Below are 22,492 nucleotides of genomic sequence, written 5' to 3'. Positions count from 1 at the left end.
GAGTGTCTGGTATTTTTATGCTTAAACTCTTATAAGGACCACAGCCTGATCATCTCTGTGTGATTAGAAATTAGCATCTAGACATTTTCATTTTCTTAAGGGACTGAAATATTGGTTTACATTTTGATACACCCACGTGTAAATATATGACTTGGCCAGAAGATTAGAAGGGACTTTTTGGCTTAGATATGTCTGGAGGGAGTTTAATAAAGAAAAACTAAAGCTATAAACTACAGGTTGCAAATTCAGATAACTACAGGGGCTAGGCAGGTGATGGAAATGAGTGTCAAACCTGGTGGGGGGCATGTCAAGCTGGGCAGTTGAGTGACAGTTGAACTAGGCAGCTCCTCTGTTGCTCAAGCCAATTATAACCATGGAAGCACTCAGGCTAAGTGTGGCCAGTGAGCCTGTTTCTCAAAAGAAGCAGAAGTCAGGCTTTCTCTGCAGAAGAAAATCCCATATTTTATAATATATTGGCAAAAAAGTGAAAAAAAATCTTTTTGGCTATGTTGCAGTTTGTGGTATCTCATTTCCCCATCCAAGGATTGAACCTGGACCCCTGGCAGTAATAGCAGCGAGTCCTAACCACTGGACCACCAGGCAGTTCCCTAAAAAATTTTTAATAGCTTGGATGCCAAACAAAGCCCATGTATGGACTGCATTCAGGACAGCAGTGTACAGCCTCTGCTGTAATCATTGTCTGATCTTGTAGCCCCCAAATAATTTAGCCAGCCTTTAGATATGAAATTCTTGACCATTTATTAGGATACATCTTGTGTTTCATCATCTATAACAAGGGTTTTAGAGTAGCAAGGTTTGTCACTGACTTGCTTTTCACTGTGTGTATTGAGGCAGATTTGGGGTTGTCCCTATAATGTTATCATGTTTTTAAAGGGGAGAAGAAGAGGTGGCATGACATCAAGCTTTTCAGCATTGCAGAGGATAGGGCTTTATTTAGTTGTACTGGACTGGGGGTGTTGATACATTGGTTTTGGGACTCAGTGATGTGTGACGTAGACCAGGAGATTGTGTTTACATTATACCCAGGATCTTCATCTGCACTGATATCATGTCAAAAGGAAACCTAAAATGCCCTGTATGTCGGACTTTGTTTTTCAGGAGCCGAGGAGTGCTCCATCAGTTTTCGGGAACCGAGACTAACAAAATCTGGCCCTATGTTTACACGCTTTTCTCGAACAAGATCACACCTGTTCAGTCCAAAGAAGCCTACTGAGCCTGCGCAGTGGAAGAACCAGGAAGATATGGTCATTCGTTCAACTGTGTGTGTAGTGTTGGTGCCATGCCCCAGTTAGCAGCTAGCTGAGATAGCTTGCAGTGTCTTTTCTAGTTTTAATGGTGAACAGACATGAAAACTAATGAATAGAGTGAGTTAATGACGAGGCTCTTCTCTGCCTTTCTAAAAGAGGGGCCACCTACACGTGTTTAAGATGTCCCTGCACATGTCTCAAGTTCTCTATAAGAAAGGAAGCAACACAGGCTGGATTCCAAGCGGTGTATCACCCAAGCTCTAGTTGATTTTCCATGGCCAGGTTGTTGCCATAATAGCTTTTCCACACGTGACGGTGGTGCTCCCTGGCTCTCCCCAGCCCCTAAAGGCTGTTGAAACATAGCACCAGGAGGCCTGAGAATGCCAGGGGCTAAGCTGCCTCTGTCCCTGGCTCTCTGGCATGTGCCTTCCTGGTGACAGTGGGATTGAAACAGTAGCTCTCAGTGATTGCTTCTCTGGCCTTGAGTGACTGCCCGCAGTTCATTTTCTTTCCGTTAGGAATGCCGCCTTCTCTGCATCCGTACTCCACTGAGTCTCTTCTTCAGACATCCTAGAATGGAAGGACTTGGCTTCTACTGCTTTCATTAGACATCTGTTTTCTCCCTCCCTAGACTATTAAGTAATATTGTTCCTGCTTTTATCCCTCTCAAATTCCTGTCTGAGAGCTGGGGGACAACGTTCAGTCTCTTTATGCACCAGGAACTGAACTGTGTGGAGGACCTACTTAAACTGTTGGTCTGACTCTCATGAGTTGACACCGCTCCTTTCTTTTATTGTGGCAAAATAAAACCCTATGAGTCTTTGGGGAACTCTCAAAAACTGGGAAATATTCACCTGCATAAATGTTAAAAGATTGTACCTTATGTAGAGAAGTAAATGAGACCATATGGAATTACTGGACTGAAAGAATAGTTTAGCCTATAGTGAAGACAAAAAATATATATATTTTGAAATGCTGCTAAATATTGATGCTGACAGTGTTTTTCTCATGTGAGTGACCCAAACATATTATAAATAGTTGGTAAAGGGAATGGAGCCTGTGGGGTCAAGGAAAATGTTGCACTAGCTGTGCCTAGACTCATAATGACAGCTTTATGATTATGGGATTTGATAAAATTGTAATTTTTTATTCTATTCCAAAGATGCTTTCTATAGGATGGCCATGAAGTCTAGAAATATAGATCACACTATTTTGTCATTCATTAGAATGTAGTATCAATAAATGATTTATTAAGGATTTGCCTGGTTTCCAGACTTGGTGGCCACTAATGCTCGCCCTCCTCTGGGAAAGACAATGAAAGTTGCCTTAAAAATAGATATTCCTCTTCATGCATCGTGCTTGTACCAGCGAGGGTCCTTTACTATTTCCAGGAGTGACTTCTGTCTAACTCCTGATACTGCTGAGAAAACAAAAGCCTTTCAGCATAGGTGATGTTGGAACACATTATTTATTTTCTGAAGATGTCACAATGAATTTCCAGTCATTCACTGACCCATGGATTCTGTATGGTAGCCAAGCATCTTCTCTACAAACACTACCCCAACTCTGGCCAGTCCCTCTTACTTTGTCCCTTCATGTGAATGTTCTTTGGCTACCTTAGTGGAAACACAGACCAGTTTCCTCCTCATCCTCTGAATCCAAGTGAAGTAAGATTATTTACTTTCTAGGTTTATGCAGTTAAAATGCCCAGTTCAGATTTGTGAAATATCAGTGCATGATAGTGACTTTTGAGAAGAGTTGTGTTTGAATGCCAGTTGATGGGGATAGGGTGAAAATTAGACATGCAGATACAGCTCAGGTTTCCAGGGGAACCAGGCATAGAGAAAAACAAGTCTTATTTGAGGAAAATTGCACAATTTAGAGTAGTTTTGCCATGGAGACAATTTCCATAAAGTAGGAAAAGTAGAAAGTTAAGGTTATTATCGGGATCATTCAGGAGAGGAAAGTGTGTGCTTTTTTGGAAGCAGAAAAATCTTCAAAACTTTCCTCCCTTCTGTTGATGTTTATCAGATGCTCCAGTGTAATCATGGGCTTTGGAGTTTTGGGGAAGAGGTAGGGGAAATAGCCTAGGTGATCCCTGACTCAATACTCTGCTCCTTCATCCTTCCCTCCCTTCTCCCTTCCAGCAAAATAGACACTTAAAGCCAGTGTCAGTCGCTCAATGCATCTCAATAGTGTGTGCTATTTCTGAGGTTGCCCTGCAGTAGAGCGCAGTCACCTTTGCTAGGTGAGACCATAATGAAAGCCAAACACTGTTTCCACGGGCTTTTGAAAGATGATGCTTGTTTGATGATGTTCGATAACCTAAAAAAAAAGTTTCTGGTTTTCTTCAACAAAGTCTAGCTTTTCCTTCAATGATTTTGCACTAAAATAAATAAAATTTTCTTGAAAATATTTTGACCAAGATAAAATTAAAGAGATCTGTTTAGTTTTCCTTCTACTGCCACACGTGAGGTTCCATCAAAGCTAGGCACAAAGAGTAGTTTGGGTGGTTTCTAAAATTCCTACATATCCCTTCCTGCTCTGATTCTAGCCAGCTCTGCTTTCATTTTGCTTTCTCTTATCCCCACCAGCTTCCTGCTTATTTAGAACTTGAAAACACTGCTGTGTTTCATATGCTCTAACACTAAAGCAAGCATATAATAGGTACCATGTATTGAAGGCCTGCTCAGTGTCATGTGTGTATAGTTTTAGGACATTTGCAAACATCTCATTTAATCTTGCCAGTGTCCTTTGAGACAGGCGTGATCCCATGTTTATAAACAACGCGAGGGTCGGTGGAGTAAAGCATCTTGACCTGGCTTCTGCTGCCAACGTGCAGTGTAGACACCCTTGAATGCAGGTTTTCTGGCTCTGCTCCTAGATGGTAACTACCTGCATCCTGTCCCAAGCAACACAGGGCTCTGAGCTTGCTTGTATTTCCAAGTGGCCTCACATCCAGAATGGCAGGGTTCACTCTGCTGACATCCACCTCTGTATGAGAGTGTTCCTTTTCCTTTTTCCCTTTTGCTTAAGCAAAGGAAGCTGCTAGAGGAGAGTCTGAGCCTTTGATCATCCATAACTGCTCACTTATAAGTAAAATGAGGGCTTCCCTGGTAAAGAATCTACCTGCTTTGCAGGAGACCTGGGTTCGATCTCTGGGTTGGGAAGATCCCCTAGAGAAGGGAATGGCTACCCACTCCAGTATTCTGGCCTGGAGAATTCCATGGACTATATAGTCCACGGGAGAAGCAAAGAGTGGGACATGATTGAGCGACTTTTACTTTTGTACGTAAGTAAAATGAAAGGCTGTCAAAGTAGGCCTGGCTTGGGTCCAGGCTACTCTGTGGCAGCGGCAAGCTCACGGTCCTCCCTTGTTCTCTTGGTGTCCATGGTTTTGTGTCCCTGAAGGGACCCTGATGCTTGCGCCACCCCAGCCATGGTGCTTACAAACTCCCCTAGACTCCTGGGAGCACTCCAGACACTAAATACTTGGTTTCCCTGACATCAGAACAAATGACTCCCTTGCCTCCACCCCCAAACAAGGCCCCCATAGTAACTGATCTTTCCTATAGTGCTAGCCAGTGAACAAATGGCGATTGAGCTCCTAATCCAGGGTCACCCTAGACTTTAATATCATCCTCCCTGTGTGACATTGCACATTAACATGGTCCTGAACGCCAAATCCACGTCTTTGCCTGCCCTCTGGTGTGGTGGCCCTGCTTATCACTCACAATTCTGGCGGAAATGGCTTCCCATCTCACCTGCCTTCTCCAGGGTGGCTCTCAAAACCTTCCAATAGCTCAGCTCACGTGAGCTCCAGCTTCATCCAGGGTGTGCTCCTCTCGTTGGTAGGGAAGGGGCAAAGGTAAGAATAGGCACAGGCGATGGAAGATTCTTGGGAGACAGGTGATGCTGTGGCGTCTCCTGCCATTTCTAGGTTGAGTTTTTTCTTTTCTGGCCACACCATGAAGCATGCAGAACTTACCCAGCCAGGAATCGAACCTGTGCCCTCTGAAGTGGAAGTGCAGAGTCTTAATCACTGGACTGCCAGGGAAGCCCTACAGGTTGTTGACAGGATAAATTTTGATAGAAAGATGCCCATGTAAACCCATAAATAGAGTTTTTATACTTTTTAAATCACTGGAAACTGAGCTCAATATCTGATTTTGGTTATTTGTTTAAAGAAGTTTTAACTACCTGCTTGTGGTGTGTGTGGGGGGCAGGAGGGGAGGGAGAAGTCTTGGCTTAAATCATAAAGACAGCAAATTTCCAAGTATGTTCAGGTATCAAAAGGGCTTGGTAGTCACTGTTTATTGGTGCTATGTGCACTCCATCCATTATCTAATTAAATCCTCAACAATTAGCCTATGTAATAGTATTATCTCAATTATCTTGCCTCCTTGTGTTTTAAAACTGAAGTACTCCTGTTTACTTAACCTTTTCCTATATGTATAGGGATTAATCAGGAATTCAAAAAGGCTTTTTTTATGTTTCTCTAGTTTGAGCTCCCTATTCTCATGAATAGGTAAAACAAGGTATTTGCTCCCACCTGGAATCTTTGCTTTTGGCTCTAGTGCCAAGACAGGAAATGGGCATCAGTGGGTCCTGGCGGTAGCCGCACACTGTATATACAGAGGACGGTGTTTCGTCTGTCCCCTGCTGGGTCACGGGATCTCGGGAGGCATTCATATCTACCTGATGGATTTCATGTATTGCTTTTCACTTAACAGACAATATCTTTTCTTGCTGCAGTAATTTGGCCAGAAAGGCAATTCGTAAGACAGAGTTATGTCTATAGTATGAATTGCGCTCTATTCCCTGCCATCTTCAGCAGCTTCCTCGTCTGTTTGGTGTTTCAGAAGAGGAACCCAGAAACAGACACCTTTTAATGTGGGAATGTGGTCTGGTCATAAGGTCCCTTTCCTTATATAACTGACCCAGTCTGGTTTCCAGAGGCAACGTGTGCAAGACCCAGATGACGGGGGAACTGTGAAGCTGTATTTCAACTGTGAGGAAAATTTGCTTCCTGCGTCTGTTGAGACATAATTACAGTTGCTGATAAATGCCATACCTTATCTTTCTTTTAACAAATTGCACAGTTCTTGCCAAAATAAATGTCATTATCTGTATGCTTCAGGAAATTCCCTAAATTGGTGTGTGTGTGTGTGCGTGAGAGAGAGAGAGAGAGAGAGACAGGTAGTGTGTGTTTTGGGAGGGGTAGTGTTGGGTATATTGATTCCTTCTTTGGTGATAATTAGGCTATTCTAGAAAGCACAGTGTCATTGTTGAAATAAAAGATTTCCTGTTTAAGCACATGTCAAAAGAGCATTGCACCTTGAAGATTCTCACTGGAGTTGATGTGTGTCTAATTTCATTTCATAAAACCTTTCTCTTGAGACAGAAATGTGCTAAATAAAAACAAAGTTTTGTGTTTAATTTAGAGAAGAATAAAGGGAAGAAAAATGAAAACTCAGTCATTACGTCAGCTCCAAGGTGTCAGGGAGCAGAGGGCTTTCCTAGTTTTATGAGAATTTGTACTACTGATTTTTATATATTCTTGTTTTTGAGATGAGTAGATCTCGGGAAATTGTTGCATTACAATGGCATTTCACTGTGATTCCTCTCAAGCTCAAATCAGTTCTCTAACCTAATGACAACTTGCCTCTGGTTTACTCTCCTGTGAAATGTCAGCTCCATTTTCCCAGAAGTTGTGTGTTTACGATGAGCCAGTGCTTTCCCTCAGTGTGAAGTTATCAGCCCTCTTGATTTTGGTGTATGTGCTTAATTCAAAGTATCTAAACCTGTAGTCTAATCTGTACATGCTCTGTTAATTGTGTTATTGATGATTTTATCTGGCTTGAAGATGGATTCATACTTCTTAATTTGATAGAAATAAAGTTTTTTCTGCTTATAACTAGTGAATTCATTTAACATTTCTATATAGCCTTTTATGCTTGGCAGTACACACCTTCACAAATACTCTCATTTATGCCACTCTGCCACCTTCCCATTATCAACAGTGTTTTCTCCACTTTGAAGATGGGGAAAACTGAGAATATAGTGTTCCCTGGATAATGTGATAGTAGGTGGCAGAACGAGACCCCAATCCAAGATTTATGACCCCCCCCAGTCTCATTTTTGCTATACTATGTTGCCTCACTTTGTTTACCTTCAAACTCCTTTATTTTCCTGCACTTTATTCTTTACCTATTTCCTTGGACATTCTTTATTTTTGAAGCAACTGGGTGATGTAAGTAGATCCCATCCTACAGGTAAGGAGACTGGGTCAGAGTGCCTGACTCTAAGGTCATCCCGTCCAGGCTTACTCAACAGAAAGCAGTACTCCAGCAGACATCTCTGGTGGGAGCTTGAGGTGTAGAGGAAACAGAGCCTCTGAAGGAGAGTCTTCCTGTGACAGGGACGGGGGCGCATGCCCTGGCTTCTCCCAACCTCGCCCTCTCCTATCTCCTGCAGGGACTTTCCGTTAGCTGGAGTCAGACTCCAGCTGACACAGCGACTTGTTCTCCAGGCTTCCGTGTCCCTGAAAGGTGAACTGGACCTAATGGCAATGTGTGACATTGTTTTAAAGTTCAAACCATTCACTTTTTAGGAGGATTTTATATCTTGGCCCCAATGGCTTAAAGTTTGGGTATATAATGTGCTTTAACCACTGGAGGTGAGCAGAAATGAAGGTGTTGCTTCTGAGTAGAAGCCTTAGGACCAGAGGATGGGTACCTATCTCTCCATCTGCATTGAAACTTGGCAGCTTTATGGGGCTTTTCTTTTACCTAAATCCTAAAGTGAAGAAGCAGAGACATTAGTTTGCCAACAAAGGTCCGTCTAGTCAAGGCTATGGTTTTTCCAGTAGTCATGTATGGATATGAGAGTTGGACTATAAAGAAAGCTGAGTACCAAAGAATTGATGCTTTTGAACTGTGGTGTTGGAGAAGACTCTTGAGAGTCCCTTGGACTGCAAGGAGATCCAACCACTCCATCCTAAAGGAGATCAGTCCTGAGTATTCATTGGAAGGACTGATGGTGAAGCTGAAACTCCAATACTTTGGCCACCTGATGCGAAGAGCTGACTCATTTGAAAAGACCCTGATGCTGGGAAAGATTGAAGGCAGGAGGAGAAGGGGATGCAGAGGATGAGATGGTTGGATGGTATCACCGACTCAATGGACGTGAGTTTGGGTAAACTCTGGGAGTTGGCAATGGACATGGAGGCCTGGCGTACTGCAGTCCATGGGGTCACAGAGTCAGACACAACTGAGCAACTGAACTGAACTGAAAGTAAAGATGTGGAGCAGGGATGTGGCCAGTCCATGATGGACACTCGAGTAGTGTGCATGAAAAACAAAACCTTTGGTTTTATAAGCCACTAAGATTTGGGTGGAGCCGGTATCACAGACAGCATGATTTAGCCGAAGCTGACTGATAGAAATGGGTCCAAGGTGGGTATGTCATTCAGTTACAACTTTCACTTGTCAAATACTATTAGGCTCTGGGGCTACAAAGATGAGTAAGACCCAGTTTTTGTCCTTGACTTCCTTACAGTTTCCTGGAGGGGATGGACATATGATTAAATAACTCTTTATGTAACTGTTGGAGTTAAATCACTGGATTATACTTGAAAGAACACAGGAGTGACTCTTGGCTAACCAAGCAGAGAAGAAGGGAGAGCTAATATTTGAGTTGAGTGATGCTGGAAAAGAGAACCCAGGCCAAGGGAATAGGATGTATATAGAAATACAAGCACATATGCCAGACGGATGCCAGAACCATGTGAGGCAGGGCTGGGGAGATAAAGGTAAGACCAACTTGAATTGGGAAGTTGTAATGACCTGGTCTCAAAATTCACAGCAGACTTTATGCTGAGAAGAGCCTCATCTGATTTGCATGATGTAATTGTACTACAGGCCTGAACTAAGATGTGATAGTAGAGTTCAACAAAAAGGGGTGGTTGTATTATATTTTTCTGAAAGGGGAGCCACTGTGTGAAATCTGATTTTTAAATATTGGCAATTTAAACTTTTTAAAAACGCTGCACATGCCGAAGAGCGTATCTGTTTAAGCTGATGTGGGACTTCTGGATGAGAAGAATACAGGAGGTAGAAAAGAGGGTCTCAGCGGCTGGATGTCCATGAAGTGAGGGCGTAGCGCATACAAGAGCAAAGGGGTATGAAGGAGAGGATTTCTAATTTTGATGACCAAATAAAATCTTATTTATGTAGAATTCTGATTTATCAGAGAACACTACCTGTTTAAATAACTTGAGGTTTTCTCCCCAGGGTTCAATTTGGTTTAATTTCCCCCATATTCATTTCAGACAGTGAATTTGTAAGCAACTAATAATTAAATGAAAACCTTGCCCATACTTGAGGGAACCTACCTAAACTAGATATGTTGTATATGTATTTTATATATGTGCATATAAATATGTGTATTATGTAGTCATTTAGTTGTGTCCAACTCATTTGTGACCCCATGGACTGTAGCCTGCCAGGCTCCTCTGTCCATGGGATTTTCCAGGCAAGAATACTGGAGTGGGTTGCCATTCCTACTCCAGGGGATCTTCCCAACCCAGGGACTGAATCCCTGACCCCTGCATTGACAGGTGGATTCTTTCCTATTGAGTCACCACAGAAGCACACACACACATGTACATGTATATGTAAATATATGTGTGTGTACATATATGCACGTGTAACAGAAGATTGCAGTTACTGAAGATATACTCTGGTGTCACACAATGGGCCAAGCATTATACACCAGTTACAGATGATGAACCTCAGGATTAGAGAAAGGGAGGCTTCAACTCCAGTGCTCACATATGATTATTCAGCTGACTCTCACTAGCCAAAGATCCAGAGAGACCTAAAAATTTATACATGTTGACATTTATCAATTGAAGTTAGATGGTGAGGACTCTGAAGATGACAGTTGCCTAAGTCTTACCCTTTCCCTATATCTTCCCCAAACTATACAGATCAAGGAAAGCAAATAAAATCACAATGAACTCACTATATAACACAATTATATCTACCACATAAACAGTTAAGGGCCCTGCAGTCAAGGCTCCTTTGGCCTTGGGCAGGATTTGCAAGAGTCAGGGTGGAGAGCCTTGCCACTTGGGGGTGTCTAGGACCTGAGCAGTGTTGAGTCCTTCCTGTGGCCAGCTTTTCTCCCAGCCAGGATCCTAGCATCAGTCCCTTTACAAGGCAGAAAGAGCTCCCATGGAGGGATTAAATCTTCTATCCCATCAGGAGTTGCCATCTTGCACACCCCCATTCTAAGTCTATGCACCCTGAGAAAGTGACTTCCTGTCAAGGAAGAATCAGGGATACAAAAAGGAACGGTCTGTGTCCAGATTAGTCAAGACGGATCAGTCATTCTCTTCACAGTAATGGCCCCAATACACTGACCACCCTATATCCACTGACAGTGTTATATTACATCAACCACCCTTGGTCCAGCAGTAGGGGAGAAGGGGGTACAGGCTAGCATTCCTTAAAGACCTGAATGAATCATCTGTATTTTATCTGTATTAAACTGTTATGTTCCCCCTGTATTAAGCCAGTGTGCTGTGCTTAGTTGCTCAGTTGTGTCCAACTCTGCGACCCCAAGGACTATATGTAGCCTGCCAGGTACCTCTGTCAACCGGGATTCTCCAGGCAAGAATACTGGAGTGGGTTGCCATGCCCTCCTCCAGGGGATCTTCCCAACCCAGGGATTGAACCGATGTGTCTTGCATTGCAGGTGGATTCTTCACCATCTAAGCCACCAGGGAAGCCCATATTAAGCCAATAAAACAACTCAATTTAGTCCTCATGAAAACCTTGGTCTTCCCAGGCGGCGCTAATGGTAAAGAACCTGCCTGTCAATGCAGGAGACATAAGAGATGCAGGTTCAATCTTTGGTTTGGCAAAATCCCCTGGAGGAAGCATGGCAACCCTCTCCATTATTCTTCCTTGGAGAATCCCAAGGACAGAGGAGCCTGGCAGGGTATAGTCCACAGAGTTGCAGAGTTGGGCATGACTGAAGTGACTTTGCATGCATGCATGCACGCATGAAAACATTATCTAAAAATTTATGCCTGTTGGCATTTATCAATTGAAGTTAGATGGTGAGGACTCTGAAGATGACAGTTGCCTAAGTCTTACCCTTTCTATACATCTTCCCCAAACTGTGCAGATCAAGGAAAGCAAATAAAATCACAATTAACTCACTACATAACACAATTATATCTACCACATAATGAGAAAACAAACTCTTATTGTATTTGAGTGGAGAAATATCTCTAATTAAGAGCACTGCCTATGGAGCCCATTTGAAAATGGAGAGTGAGGCTGGGATTATTTGGAAAACGGAGAGTGCAGTGACATTTAGAGAGTCCCAAACATTTAGAGTTTCCACAACTCAGTGGAAAAATACTGAGACTAGCCATGCTGGATTAGGGCTCCCACTAATGGGGGAAGAAAGAGTCTGAAAAACATGTATGAAGAAGTGCAGCTTCTACTGTATGGGATACTGTATCAACATATAAGGGATACTGTATGTTGAAAGTTACACCGTGGAATTTTGAAAATTGACTCAGAAAACAAGGAACTTAGAAGGAGGAGACATCTCTTGGAGATACAGTAACAAGTGGGAAAAATAAAGAAGTTGGTAGAAATGACGGTTTCTAGAGAAATGAGAGTTTCGTTAAATTTCATCTTACTAAACTCTCCCTAATCCTCCTCCCCTATCCTCCAGAAGGCTAGTCATTAAAGAAATTGTATTTCACTGTACCAACTGAAGAGGGCACTCTTGAACTAAGAAACTAGTAAGTCACTCAAATCCTTCAACCCTATCCATGGAAACATCTGGTCCAGGAAAATCCAGAAGTCTTGAAAATGAACAGGTGAAAGCAGCCAATATCCACAGAAAGTTAGTCTCAACAGGAAATCAATTGAGAATCAAAATTCTTCAGCTGATGAAAGCATTCAAGGCCCAATCTAAAAGCAGAAGCTGTAGCGCAACACTCCAACCTGAATCAAATATTGTTAGACAAGCCAAAAAAGATATGAAAAACATCACAAATCAGTAACCCGTAAATGCAGACGAGAAGTGGGCACAAAGCAAAAAGGTGTGAAATAAGAATTGACTGAACCCAGAAAAGAAAGTGAATGAAATGACCACCATCTCCAAAATTAGGACTAAATTACAAGATGCACAAGAAGGAATAGATTCATCAAAGTATACAAAGGAGATGTGGAAAAGTGAGATGAAATTTTCCATGACAATGAAACAAAAAAAGAAAAAGTAAGAAACTCAGAAAAAAAAATGGCTGTAGAAGTCTGACAAAGAAGATCTAATATACCTATAACTGAGTCTGTAAAGAAGAAAAAAAATAAAGCCAACATTTAAAGCTGTGATGCAAAACTTACCAATAAATAAGCAAACCCTGAATCTATATATTGAAAGGGGTACTGTATGTTGAAGGTTACACCGGGAATTCTGGAAATTGACTCGGAATAGTCAGTGTTAAGACATACTCTTTATGGTTGTGGTTGTGCTGCGGGGGCTTCTCTGCAGTTGCTGTGAGTTGGGGGCTCCTCTCTAGTGGTGATCGGGCTTCTCACTGCTGTGGTTTTTCTCATTGTGGAGCTCGGGCTCTAGGGCACAGTCTCGATAGTTGTGGCTCATGGGCTTAATTACTCCTCGGCATGTGGGATCTTCCAGGATCAGGGATCAAACCTGTGTGTCCTGCCTTAATGGGCAGATTCTTTACCACTGAGCCAGCAGAAAGCCTAAGACATATTCTTACATGTCCAGAAAAACTCCTCTAAACTTTAGGTCAAAAAGACCCAGTGATTCAGTATACAAATCAAACCAACAATTGAGTAATATTTTCAAGGAAAAAAAGTGTGAACCAAGGATTTTATATCTAGCCAAGCTCATTTTCAGTTATTGAGCAAATGTGGCAAAAAAAAGAAAAAAAGGATATAGTTTTTGACTGGGTGAAAGGCATCAGGAGTAGTATTCTTTTATCTTTTATTTAGTTGGGAAATACTTTAATTACTAAGTTGCTACATTAAAAAACATTTTAAAATGTACTTTCTGTTTTGAATATTTATTGATTTCTTAATTTCTTCCTCTCCCCAGCCCCTGGTAACCACTCATCTACTTTCTGTCTATGAATTTGACTATTCTGGGCATTCTTTGTAAATGGAACTGCGTAAGAGGCCTTTTTATGCCTGGCTTTTTCATTTAAATTTGTTTTTTTTAAGGTTCATCCATGTTGTAGTATGAATAAGTGCTTAATTCTTTTTTTGTGGGGGAAAATATTCTATTAATATAGGATGTACCACATTTTGTTCATTCATCACTTGGGTAGTTTCCATCTTTTGGTTATAAAGAATAATGCTGCAATGAACACTTGTGTATAAGTTTTTGTGTGGATGGATGTTTTCAATTCACTTGGCTATATATTAATACTTAAGAATTAAGTTCCTGGGGCATATGGTAATCTTATGTTTAACTTTTTAACGAATGGTCAAACTGTTTTCAAAGGTAAGAATTTTACATTCTCACCAGCAGTGCGTTCCAGTGGGTTCCAATGTCTTCATGCTATTACCAACATTTGCTATTGTGTCTTTTTTTTTTTTAATTTATTCTTGTTGAAGAATAATTGCTTTACAGAATATTGTTGCTTTCTGTCAAACCTCAACATGAATCAGCCATAGGTATACAAACCTCCCTCCCATCTCCCTCCCCATCCTACCCCTCTAGGTTGATACAGAGCCTCTGGTTGAGTTTCTTGAGCCATACAGCAAATTCCTGTTGACTACCTATTTTACATATGGTAATGTGAGTTTCCATGTTACTCTTTCCATACATCTCACCCTCTCCTCCCCTGTCCCCATGTCCATAAGTCTATTCTCTGTGTCTGTTTCTCCATTGCTGCCCTGTAAATAAATTCTTCAGTACCATTTTTCTAGATTCTGTATATGTGCATTAGAATACTATTTCTCTTACTCTTCCTGATTCACTTCACTCTGTATAATAGGGTCTAGGTTCATCCACCTCATCAGAACTGACTCTAATGTGTTCCTTTTTATGGCTGAGTAATATTCCATTGTGTATATACAGCACAACTTCTTTATCCATTCATCTGGCGATGGACATCTAGGTTGCTTCCATGCTCAGCTATTGTAAATAGTGCTGCAAGGAGCAATGAGATACATGTGTCTTTTTGAATTTTGGTTTCCTGAGGGTATATGTCTAGGAATGGGATTGCTGAGTCATATGGTGGTTTTATTCCTAGTTTTTAAAGGAATCTCCACACCATCTTCCATAGTGGCTCTATCAATTTGCATTCCCACCAACAGTGTAAGAATGTTCATTTCTCCGCATCATCTCCAGCATTTATTTTTTGTAGACTTTTTGATGATGGCCATTCTAACTGGTGTGAGGTGGCTTTGATTTGCATTTCTCTAATACTGATGTTGAACATCTTTTTATGGGTTTGTTAGCCATCTGTATGTCTTCTTTGGAGAAATGTCTGTTTAGATCTTTTTCCCACTTTTAAATTGGGTTATTTTTTTGGCATTGAGTTATATGAGCTGCTTGTATATTTTGGAAATTAATCCTTTGTCAGTTGTTTCATTTGCTATTATTTTTTTCCCATTCTGAGGGTTGTCTTTTCACCTTGCTTATAGTTTCCTTTGCTGTGCAAAAGCTTTTAAGTTTAATCAGGTCCCACTTGTTTACTTTTGTTTTTATTTCCATTACTCTAGGAGGTGGGTCATAGAGGACCTTGATTTGATTTATGTCATTGAGTGTTCTGCCTATGTTTTCCTTCTAAGAGTTTTATAGTTTCTAGTCTTACATTAGGTCTTTAATCCAGTTTGAGATTATCTTTGTGTATGATGTTAGGAAGTGTTCTAATTTCATTCTTCTACATGTAGCTGTCCAGTTTTCCCAGCACCATTTATTGAAGAGGCTGTCTTTGCCCCATTGTATATTCCTGCTTCCTTTGTCAAAAATAAGGTACCTATAGGCACATGGGTTTATTTCTGGGCTTTCTATCTTGTTCCATTGATCTATATTTCTGTTTTTGTGCCAGTACTATACTGTCTTGATGCCTGTAGCTTTGTAGTATAATCTGGAGTTAAGAAGGCTGATTCCTCTGGCTCCATTTTTCTTTCTCAAGACTGCTTTGGCTATTTGGGGCTTTTGTGTTTCCATGTGAATTGTGAAATGTTTTTTTTCCAGTTCTGTGAAAAATACCATTGGTAATTTGATAGGGATCACATTGAATCTGTGGATTGCATTTGGTAGCATAGTCATTTTCACAATATTGATTCTTCCTACCCAGGAACATGGACTATCTCTCCATCTGTTTATATCATCTTTGGTTTCTTTCATTAGTGTTCTTATAATTTTCTGTGTATAGTTCTTTTGTCTCTTTAGGTAAGTTTAGTCCTAGACATTTAATTCTTTTTGTTTGCAATGGTGAATGGGATTGATTCCTTAATTTCTCTTTCTGATTTTTCATTGTTAGTATATAGAAATGCAAGTGATTTCTGTGTATTGACTTTGTATCCTGCAACTTTGCTAAATTCACTGATTAGCTCTAGTAATTTTCTGATACTATCTTTAGGGTTTTCTATGTACAGTATCATGTTATCTGCAAACAGTGAGAGCTTTACTTCTTTTCTGATCTGTATTCATTTTATTTCTTTTTTTTCTCTGATTGAGATAGCTAGGACTTCCAAAACTATGTTGAATAATAGTGGTGAAAGTGGACACCCTTGTCTTGTTTCTGATCTTAGGGGGAATGCTTTCAGTTTTTCACCATTGAGAATGTTTGCCATAGGCTTATCATATATGGCCCTTACTGTGTTGAGGTAGGTTCCTTCTATGCCCATTTTTTGAAGGGTTTTAATCATAAATGGGTGCTGAATTTTGTTAAAGGCTTTTTCTGCATCTATTGAGATTATCATATGACTTTTATCTTTCAATTTGTTAATATGGTGTATCACATTGATTGATTTGCATTTATTGGAGAATCCTTGCAGTCCTGGAATAAACTCAACTTGATCATGGTGTGGAGAAGGCAATGGCAACCCACTCCACTACTCTTGCCTGGAAAATCCCATGGATGTAGGAGCCTGGTGAGCTACAGTCCATAGGGTCGCTAAGCGTCGGCCACAACTGGGCGACTTCACTTTCAGTTTTCACTTTCATGCATTGGAGAAGGCAATGGCAACCCACTCCAGTGTTCTTGCCTGGAGAATCCCAGGGACGGGGGAGCCTGGTTGGCTGCCGTCTCTGGGGTCGCACAGAGTCGGACACGACTGAAGTGACTTAACAGCAGATCATGGTGTATGAGCTTTTTGATGTGTTGCTGAATTCTGTTTGCTAAAATTTTGTTGAGGATTTTTGCATCTATGTTCTTCAGTGATATTGGCCTGTAGTTTTCATTTTTTGTGTTGTCTTTGTCTTGTTTTGGTATGAGGGTGATGGTGGAGTCATAGAATGAGTTTGGAAGTGTTCCGTCCTCTGCAATTTTTTGAAAGAATTTTAGAAGGATAGGCATTAGCTCTTCTCTAAATGCTTGATAGAATTCTCCTGTGAAGCCATCTGGTCCTGGACTTTTGTTTCTTGGAAGATTTTTGATCACAGCTTCAATTTCAGTGCTTGTAATTGGGTTGTTCATAATTTCTATTTCTTCCTGGTTTAGTCTTGGAAGTTTGAACTTTTCTAAGAACCTGTCCATTTCTTCCAGGTGATCCATTTTATTGCCATAGAGTTGTTCATTACAGTCTCTTCTATTCCTTTGTATTTCTGCATTGTCTGTTGTAACCTCTCCTTTTTCGTTTCTAATTTTGTTGAAATGATTCTTCTCTCTTTTTTTCTTGATGAGTCTGGCTAAAGGTTTGTCAATTTTGTTTATCTTCTCAAAGAACCAGCTTTTAGTTTTATTAATCTTTACTATTGTTTCTTTCATTTCTTTTTCATTTATTTCTGCTCAGATCTTTATAATTTCTTTCCTTCTATTAATTTTGTTATTTTTTCTTCTTTTTCAAGTTGTTTTAGATGTAAAGTTAGGTTGTCTATTCAATGTTTTTCTTGTTTCTTGAGGTAGGATTGTATTGCTATAAACTTCCCTCTAGAACTGCTTTTGCTGCATTCTATAGGTTTTGAGTTGTCGTGTTTTCATTGTCATTTGTTTCTAGAAATTTTTTGATTTCCCTTTTGATTTCTTCAGTAGCCTGTTGGTTATCTAGAAACATGCTATTTAATCTTCATGTGTTTCTTACAGTTTTTTTTTTTCCTGTAATTGATATCTAGTCTCATAACATTGTGGTCAGAGAATATGCTTGATATGATTTCAATTTTCTTAAATTTACTGAGGTTTGATTTGGGACCCAAGATGAGGTCTATCTTGGAGAATGTTCCATGTGCACTTGAGAAGAAGGTGTATTCTTCTGCATTTGGATGGAATGTCCTGAAGATATCAATGAGATCCATCTCCTCTAATGTATCATTTAAGACATGTGTTTCCTTATTAATTTTCTGTTTTGATGATCTGTCCATGGGGTGAGTGGGGTGTTAAAGTCTCCTACTCTCATTGTGTTACTGTCAATCTCTCCTTTTATATCTGTCTTATGTATTGAGGTGCTCCTATGTTGGGTGCATGCTGCTGCTGCTGCTAAGTCACTATTTACAATTGTTGTCTCCCTCTTGGATTGATCCCTTGATCATTATGTAGTGTCCTTCCTTATCGCTTGTAATATTTTTTATTTTAAGGTCTATTTTGTATGATATGAGGATTGCTACTCCAGCATTCTTTTGCTACCCATTTGCATGGAATATATTTTTCCATCCTCTCACTTTCAGTCTATATGTGACTTTAGGTCTGAAGTGGGTTTCTTGTAGACAGCATATATATGGGTCTTGTTTTTGTATCTATTCAGCCAGTCTGTATCTTTTGGTTGGAGGAGTTTATCCATTTACATTGAAAGTAATTATTGATATATATGTTCCTATTGCCATTTTCTTAACTGTTTGGGGTTGATTTTGTAGATCTTTTTTCTTCTCCTGTGTTTCTTGATTGTATAAGTCCCTTTAAGATTTGTTGTAAAGCTAATTTGGTGGTCCTAAATTCTCTTAACTTTGGCTTGTCTGAAAAGCTTTTTATTTCTCCATCAATTTTGAATGAGATCCTTGCCAGGTACAGTAATCTTGGTTGTAGATTTTTCCCTTTCAGTATTTTAAATATATCCTGTCATTCCCTTCTGGCCTGCAGAGTTTCTGCTGAAAGATCAGCTGTTAAGCATATGGGGTTTCCCTTGTATATTACTTATTGCTTCTCCCTTGCTGCGTTTAATATTCTTTCTTTGTGTTTAGTCTTTGTTAGTTTGATTAGTATGTGTCTTTGGTGTTTTCTCCTTGTATTTATCCTCTTTGTGCCTCTTGGACTTGATTAACTATTTCCTTTTCCATGTTGGGGAAATTTTCAACTATAATCTCTTCAAAAATTTTCTCATACCCTTTCTTTTTCTCTCCTTCTGGGACCCCTATAATTCTAATGTTGGTATGTTTGATATTGTCCCAGAGGTCTCTGAGACTATCCTCAGTTCTTTTCATTCTTTTTGTTTTATTCTGCTCTTCAAAAGTTATTTCTACTTTTTTGTCTTCCAGCTCACTGATTTGTTCTGCTTCAGATATTCTGCTATTGATTCCTGCTAGAGTATTTTTAATTTCAGTAGTTGTGTTGTTTGTCTCTGTACGTTTACTCTTTAATTCTTCTAGGTCTTTATTAATTGATTCTTGCATTTTCTCCATTTTGTTTTCAAGGTTTTTGGTCATCTTTACTATCATTATTCTGAATTCTTTTTCAGGTAGTTTGCCTATTTCTTCTTCATTTATTTGGACTTTTGTGTTTGTAGTTTGTTCCTTCATTTGTGTAGTACTCCTCTGTCTTTTTGCTATTTTTTATTAACTTATTGTGGTTGAGGTCTCCTTTTCCCAGGCTTCAAGTGTCTGCCCTCCTAAGGTTGGTCCAGTGGTTTGTGTAAGCTTGGTATAGGGTGAGATTTGTGCTAAGTATTTGTTTTTCCTTTGATGGGCAAGGCTGAGTGAGGTGGTAATCGTGTCTGCTGATGATTGGGTTTGTATTTTTGTTTTGTTTGTTGTTTAGTAGCACCACAGGGTGTTACTGGTGGTTGGGTGATGCTGGGTCTTGTATTCAACTGGATTGCTTTGCATGAGTTCTCACTATGTGATACTCCCTAGGGTTAGTTCTCCAGTAGTCCAGGGTCTTGGAGCCAATGCTCCCACTCCAAAGGCTCGGGGCTTGATCTCTGGTCAGGAATGAAGATACCACAAGTGATTTGATATGGCATTAAGTGAGATTAAAACAAATATCCAAAGATGAGAAACCAAAGATGAACCCGAGACAAAAGTTACAAAATCAGGCAAATAATAATTAAAATAATGGAATATACACATATACATATATACCCATGAGTAAGGTCAAAACAGCCCAACAAAAATAAAGTACAGTAGATTGACCCAGTGAACAAAGGAAATAAAAAATTATATTTACCAGTTAAGAACAAAGCTAACTAAAGCACAAACCAGAAAACAAAACTAAAGCAAGGTGGGGAATAAAGCCATGAAAATAAAACTAACAAATATGTTAAGAGGAAAAGAAAGAAAGAATAGTAGATCAGTTTAGTTCAGTTCAGTTGCTCAGGCAGTCGTGTCCAACTCTTTGCAACCCCATGGACTGCAGCACGCCAGGCTTCCCTGCCTTCACCAACTCACAGAGCTTGTTCAAACTCATGTCCATTGAGCTGGTGATGACATCCAACCATCTCATCCTCTGCCATCCCCTTCTCCTTCCACCTTCAGTCTTTCCTAGCACCAGGGTCTTTTCCAATGAATCAGTTCTTCACATCAGGTAGCCAAAGTATTGGAGTCTCAGGACTGATTTCCTTTAGGATTGACTGGTTGGATCTCCTTGAAGTCCAAGAGACTCTCAAGAGTCTTCTTCAACATCACAGTTCAAAAGCATCAATTCTTTACCATTCAGCTTTCTTTATAGTCCAACTCTCACATCCATACATGACTACTGGAAAAACCATAGCATTGACTAGATGAACCTTGGTTGGCAAAGTAATGGCTCTGCTTTTGAATATGCTATCTAGGTTGATCATAACTTTTCTTCCAAGAAGCAAGTGTCTTTTAATTTCATGGCTGCAGTTACCATCTGCAGTGATTTTGCAACCCAAAAAAATAGTCTCTCACTGTTCCCATTATTTCCCCAACTATTTGCCATGAAGTGATGGTACTGGATGCCATGATCTTCATTTTTTGAATGTTGAGTTTTAAGCCAGCTTTTTCACTCTCCTCTTTCACTTTCTATCAAGAGGCTCTAATTTAGTTCTTCACTTTCTGCCATAAAGGTGGTATCATCTGCATATCTGAGGTGATTGATATTTCTCCCAGCAATCTTAATTCCAGCTTGTGCTTCATCCAGCCTGGCATTTTGCAAAAACAGGGTAACAATATACAGCCTTGATGTACTCCTTTCCCAATTTGGAACCAGTCTATTGTTCCATGTCCAGTTCTAACTGTTGCTTCTTGACCTGAATACAGATTTCTCAGGAGGCAGGTAAGGTGCTCTAGTATTACCATCTCTTTCAGAATTTTCCACAGTTTGTTGTGATCCACACAGTCAAAGGCTTTGGCTTAGTCAATAAAGCAGAAGTAGATGTTTTCTGGAACTCTCTTGCTTTTCGATGCCAGTGGATGTTGGCAATTTGATCTCTGGTTCCTCTGCTTCTTCTAAAGGCAGCTTGACCTGCCTTTTCTAAGTTCAGCTTGAACATCTGGAAATTCACAGTTCACATACTGTTGAAGCCGGCTTGGAGAATTTTAAGCATTACTTTACTAGCGTGTGAGATGATTGCAATTGTGCAGTAGTTTGAATATTCTTTGGCATTGCCTTTCTTTGGGATTGGGAGGAAAACTGATCTTTTCCAGTCCTGTGGCCACTGCTGAGTTTTAAATTTGCTGGCATATTGAGTGCAGCACTTTCACAGCATCATCTTTAGGATTTAGAAATAGCTCAACTGGAATTCCATCACCTCCACTAGTTTTATTCATAGTGATGCTTCCTAAGTTCCACTTGACTTCACATTCCAGGATGACTGGCTCTTGGTGAGTGATCACACCATCATGGTAATCTGGTTCATGAAGATCTGTTTTGTATTGTTTTTCTGTGTATTCTTGCCACCTCTTCTTAATATCTTCTGCTTCTGTTAGGTCCATACAATTTATGTCCTTTATTGTGCCCATCTTTGCATGAAACGTTCCCTTGGTATCTCTAATTTTCTTGAAGAGATCTTTAGTCTTTCCCATTCTATTATTTTCTTCTACTTATTTGCATTTATTACTTATCTCTCCTTGCTATTCTTTGGAACTCTGCATTCAAATGGGTATATCTTTCCTTTTCTCTTTTGCCTTTAGCTTCTCTTTATTTCTCAACTATTTGTAAGGTCTCCTCAGACAACCATGTTGCCTTTTTGCATTTCTTTTTCTTGGGGATGTTCTTTATCACTGCCTCTTGTACAGTGTCACAAACCTCCATCCATAGTTCTTCAGGCACTCTGTCTATCAGGTCTAAGCCCTTCAATGTATTTGTTATGTCCACTGTATAATCATAAGGGTTGATTTAGGTCATACTTGAATGATCTAGTGGTTTTCCCTACTTTATTCAATTGAAGTCTGAATTTAGTAATAAGAAGTTCATGATCTGAGCTATAGTCAGCTCCTGGTCTTGTTTTTGCTGACTGTATACAGCTTCTCTTTTTTTGGTTGCAAAGAATATGATCAGTCTGATTTTGGTATTGACCATCTGGTGAAGTCTATGTGTAGAGTCTTCTCTTGTGTTGTTGGAAGAGTATTTGCTGTGACCAGTGTGTTCTTTTGGCAAAACTCTGTTAGACTTTTCCCTACTTCATTTTGTACTCCAAGGCCAAATTTGCCTATCACTCCAGGTATCTCTTGACTTCCTACTTTTTTATTCCAGTTCCCTATAAAGAAAATGACATCTTTTTTTGGGTGTGAGTTCTAGAAGGTCTTGTAGGTCTTCATAGAATCATTCAATGTCAGCTTCTTCAGCATTACTGGTCAGAGGATAGACCTGGATTACTGAGATA

At 40.1% G+C, this 22,492-nt stretch overlaps 1 protein-coding gene across 1 annotated transcript in view; it reads left to right on the top strand.

Moving 5' to 3' along the window:
• Positions 1–4,032, top strand: part of AK4 (adenylate kinase 4) — a 92,686-nt gene extending 88,654 nt beyond the window's left edge. The window contains exon 5 of the mRNA XM_052637251.1: positions 1,120–4,032. Coding sequence (XP_052493211.1) covers positions 1,120–1,234 — 115 coding nt within the window. The 3' untranslated portion in view covers positions 1,235–4,032. The remainder of the gene's footprint in view (positions 1–1,119) is intronic.
• The last annotated feature ends 18,460 nt before the right edge of the window (positions 4,033–22,492 follow it).

The sequence above is a fragment of the Budorcas taxicolor genome, chromosome 3 (assembly GCF_023091745.1).
Source record: "Budorcas taxicolor isolate Tak-1 chromosome 3, Takin1.1, whole genome shotgun sequence".
Lineage (NCBI taxonomy): Eukaryota > Metazoa > Chordata > Mammalia > Artiodactyla > Bovidae > Budorcas > Budorcas taxicolor.
The sequence above is the reverse complement of the archived record's forward strand: the minus strand, read 5'-3'. Positions and strand labels throughout refer to the sequence as shown.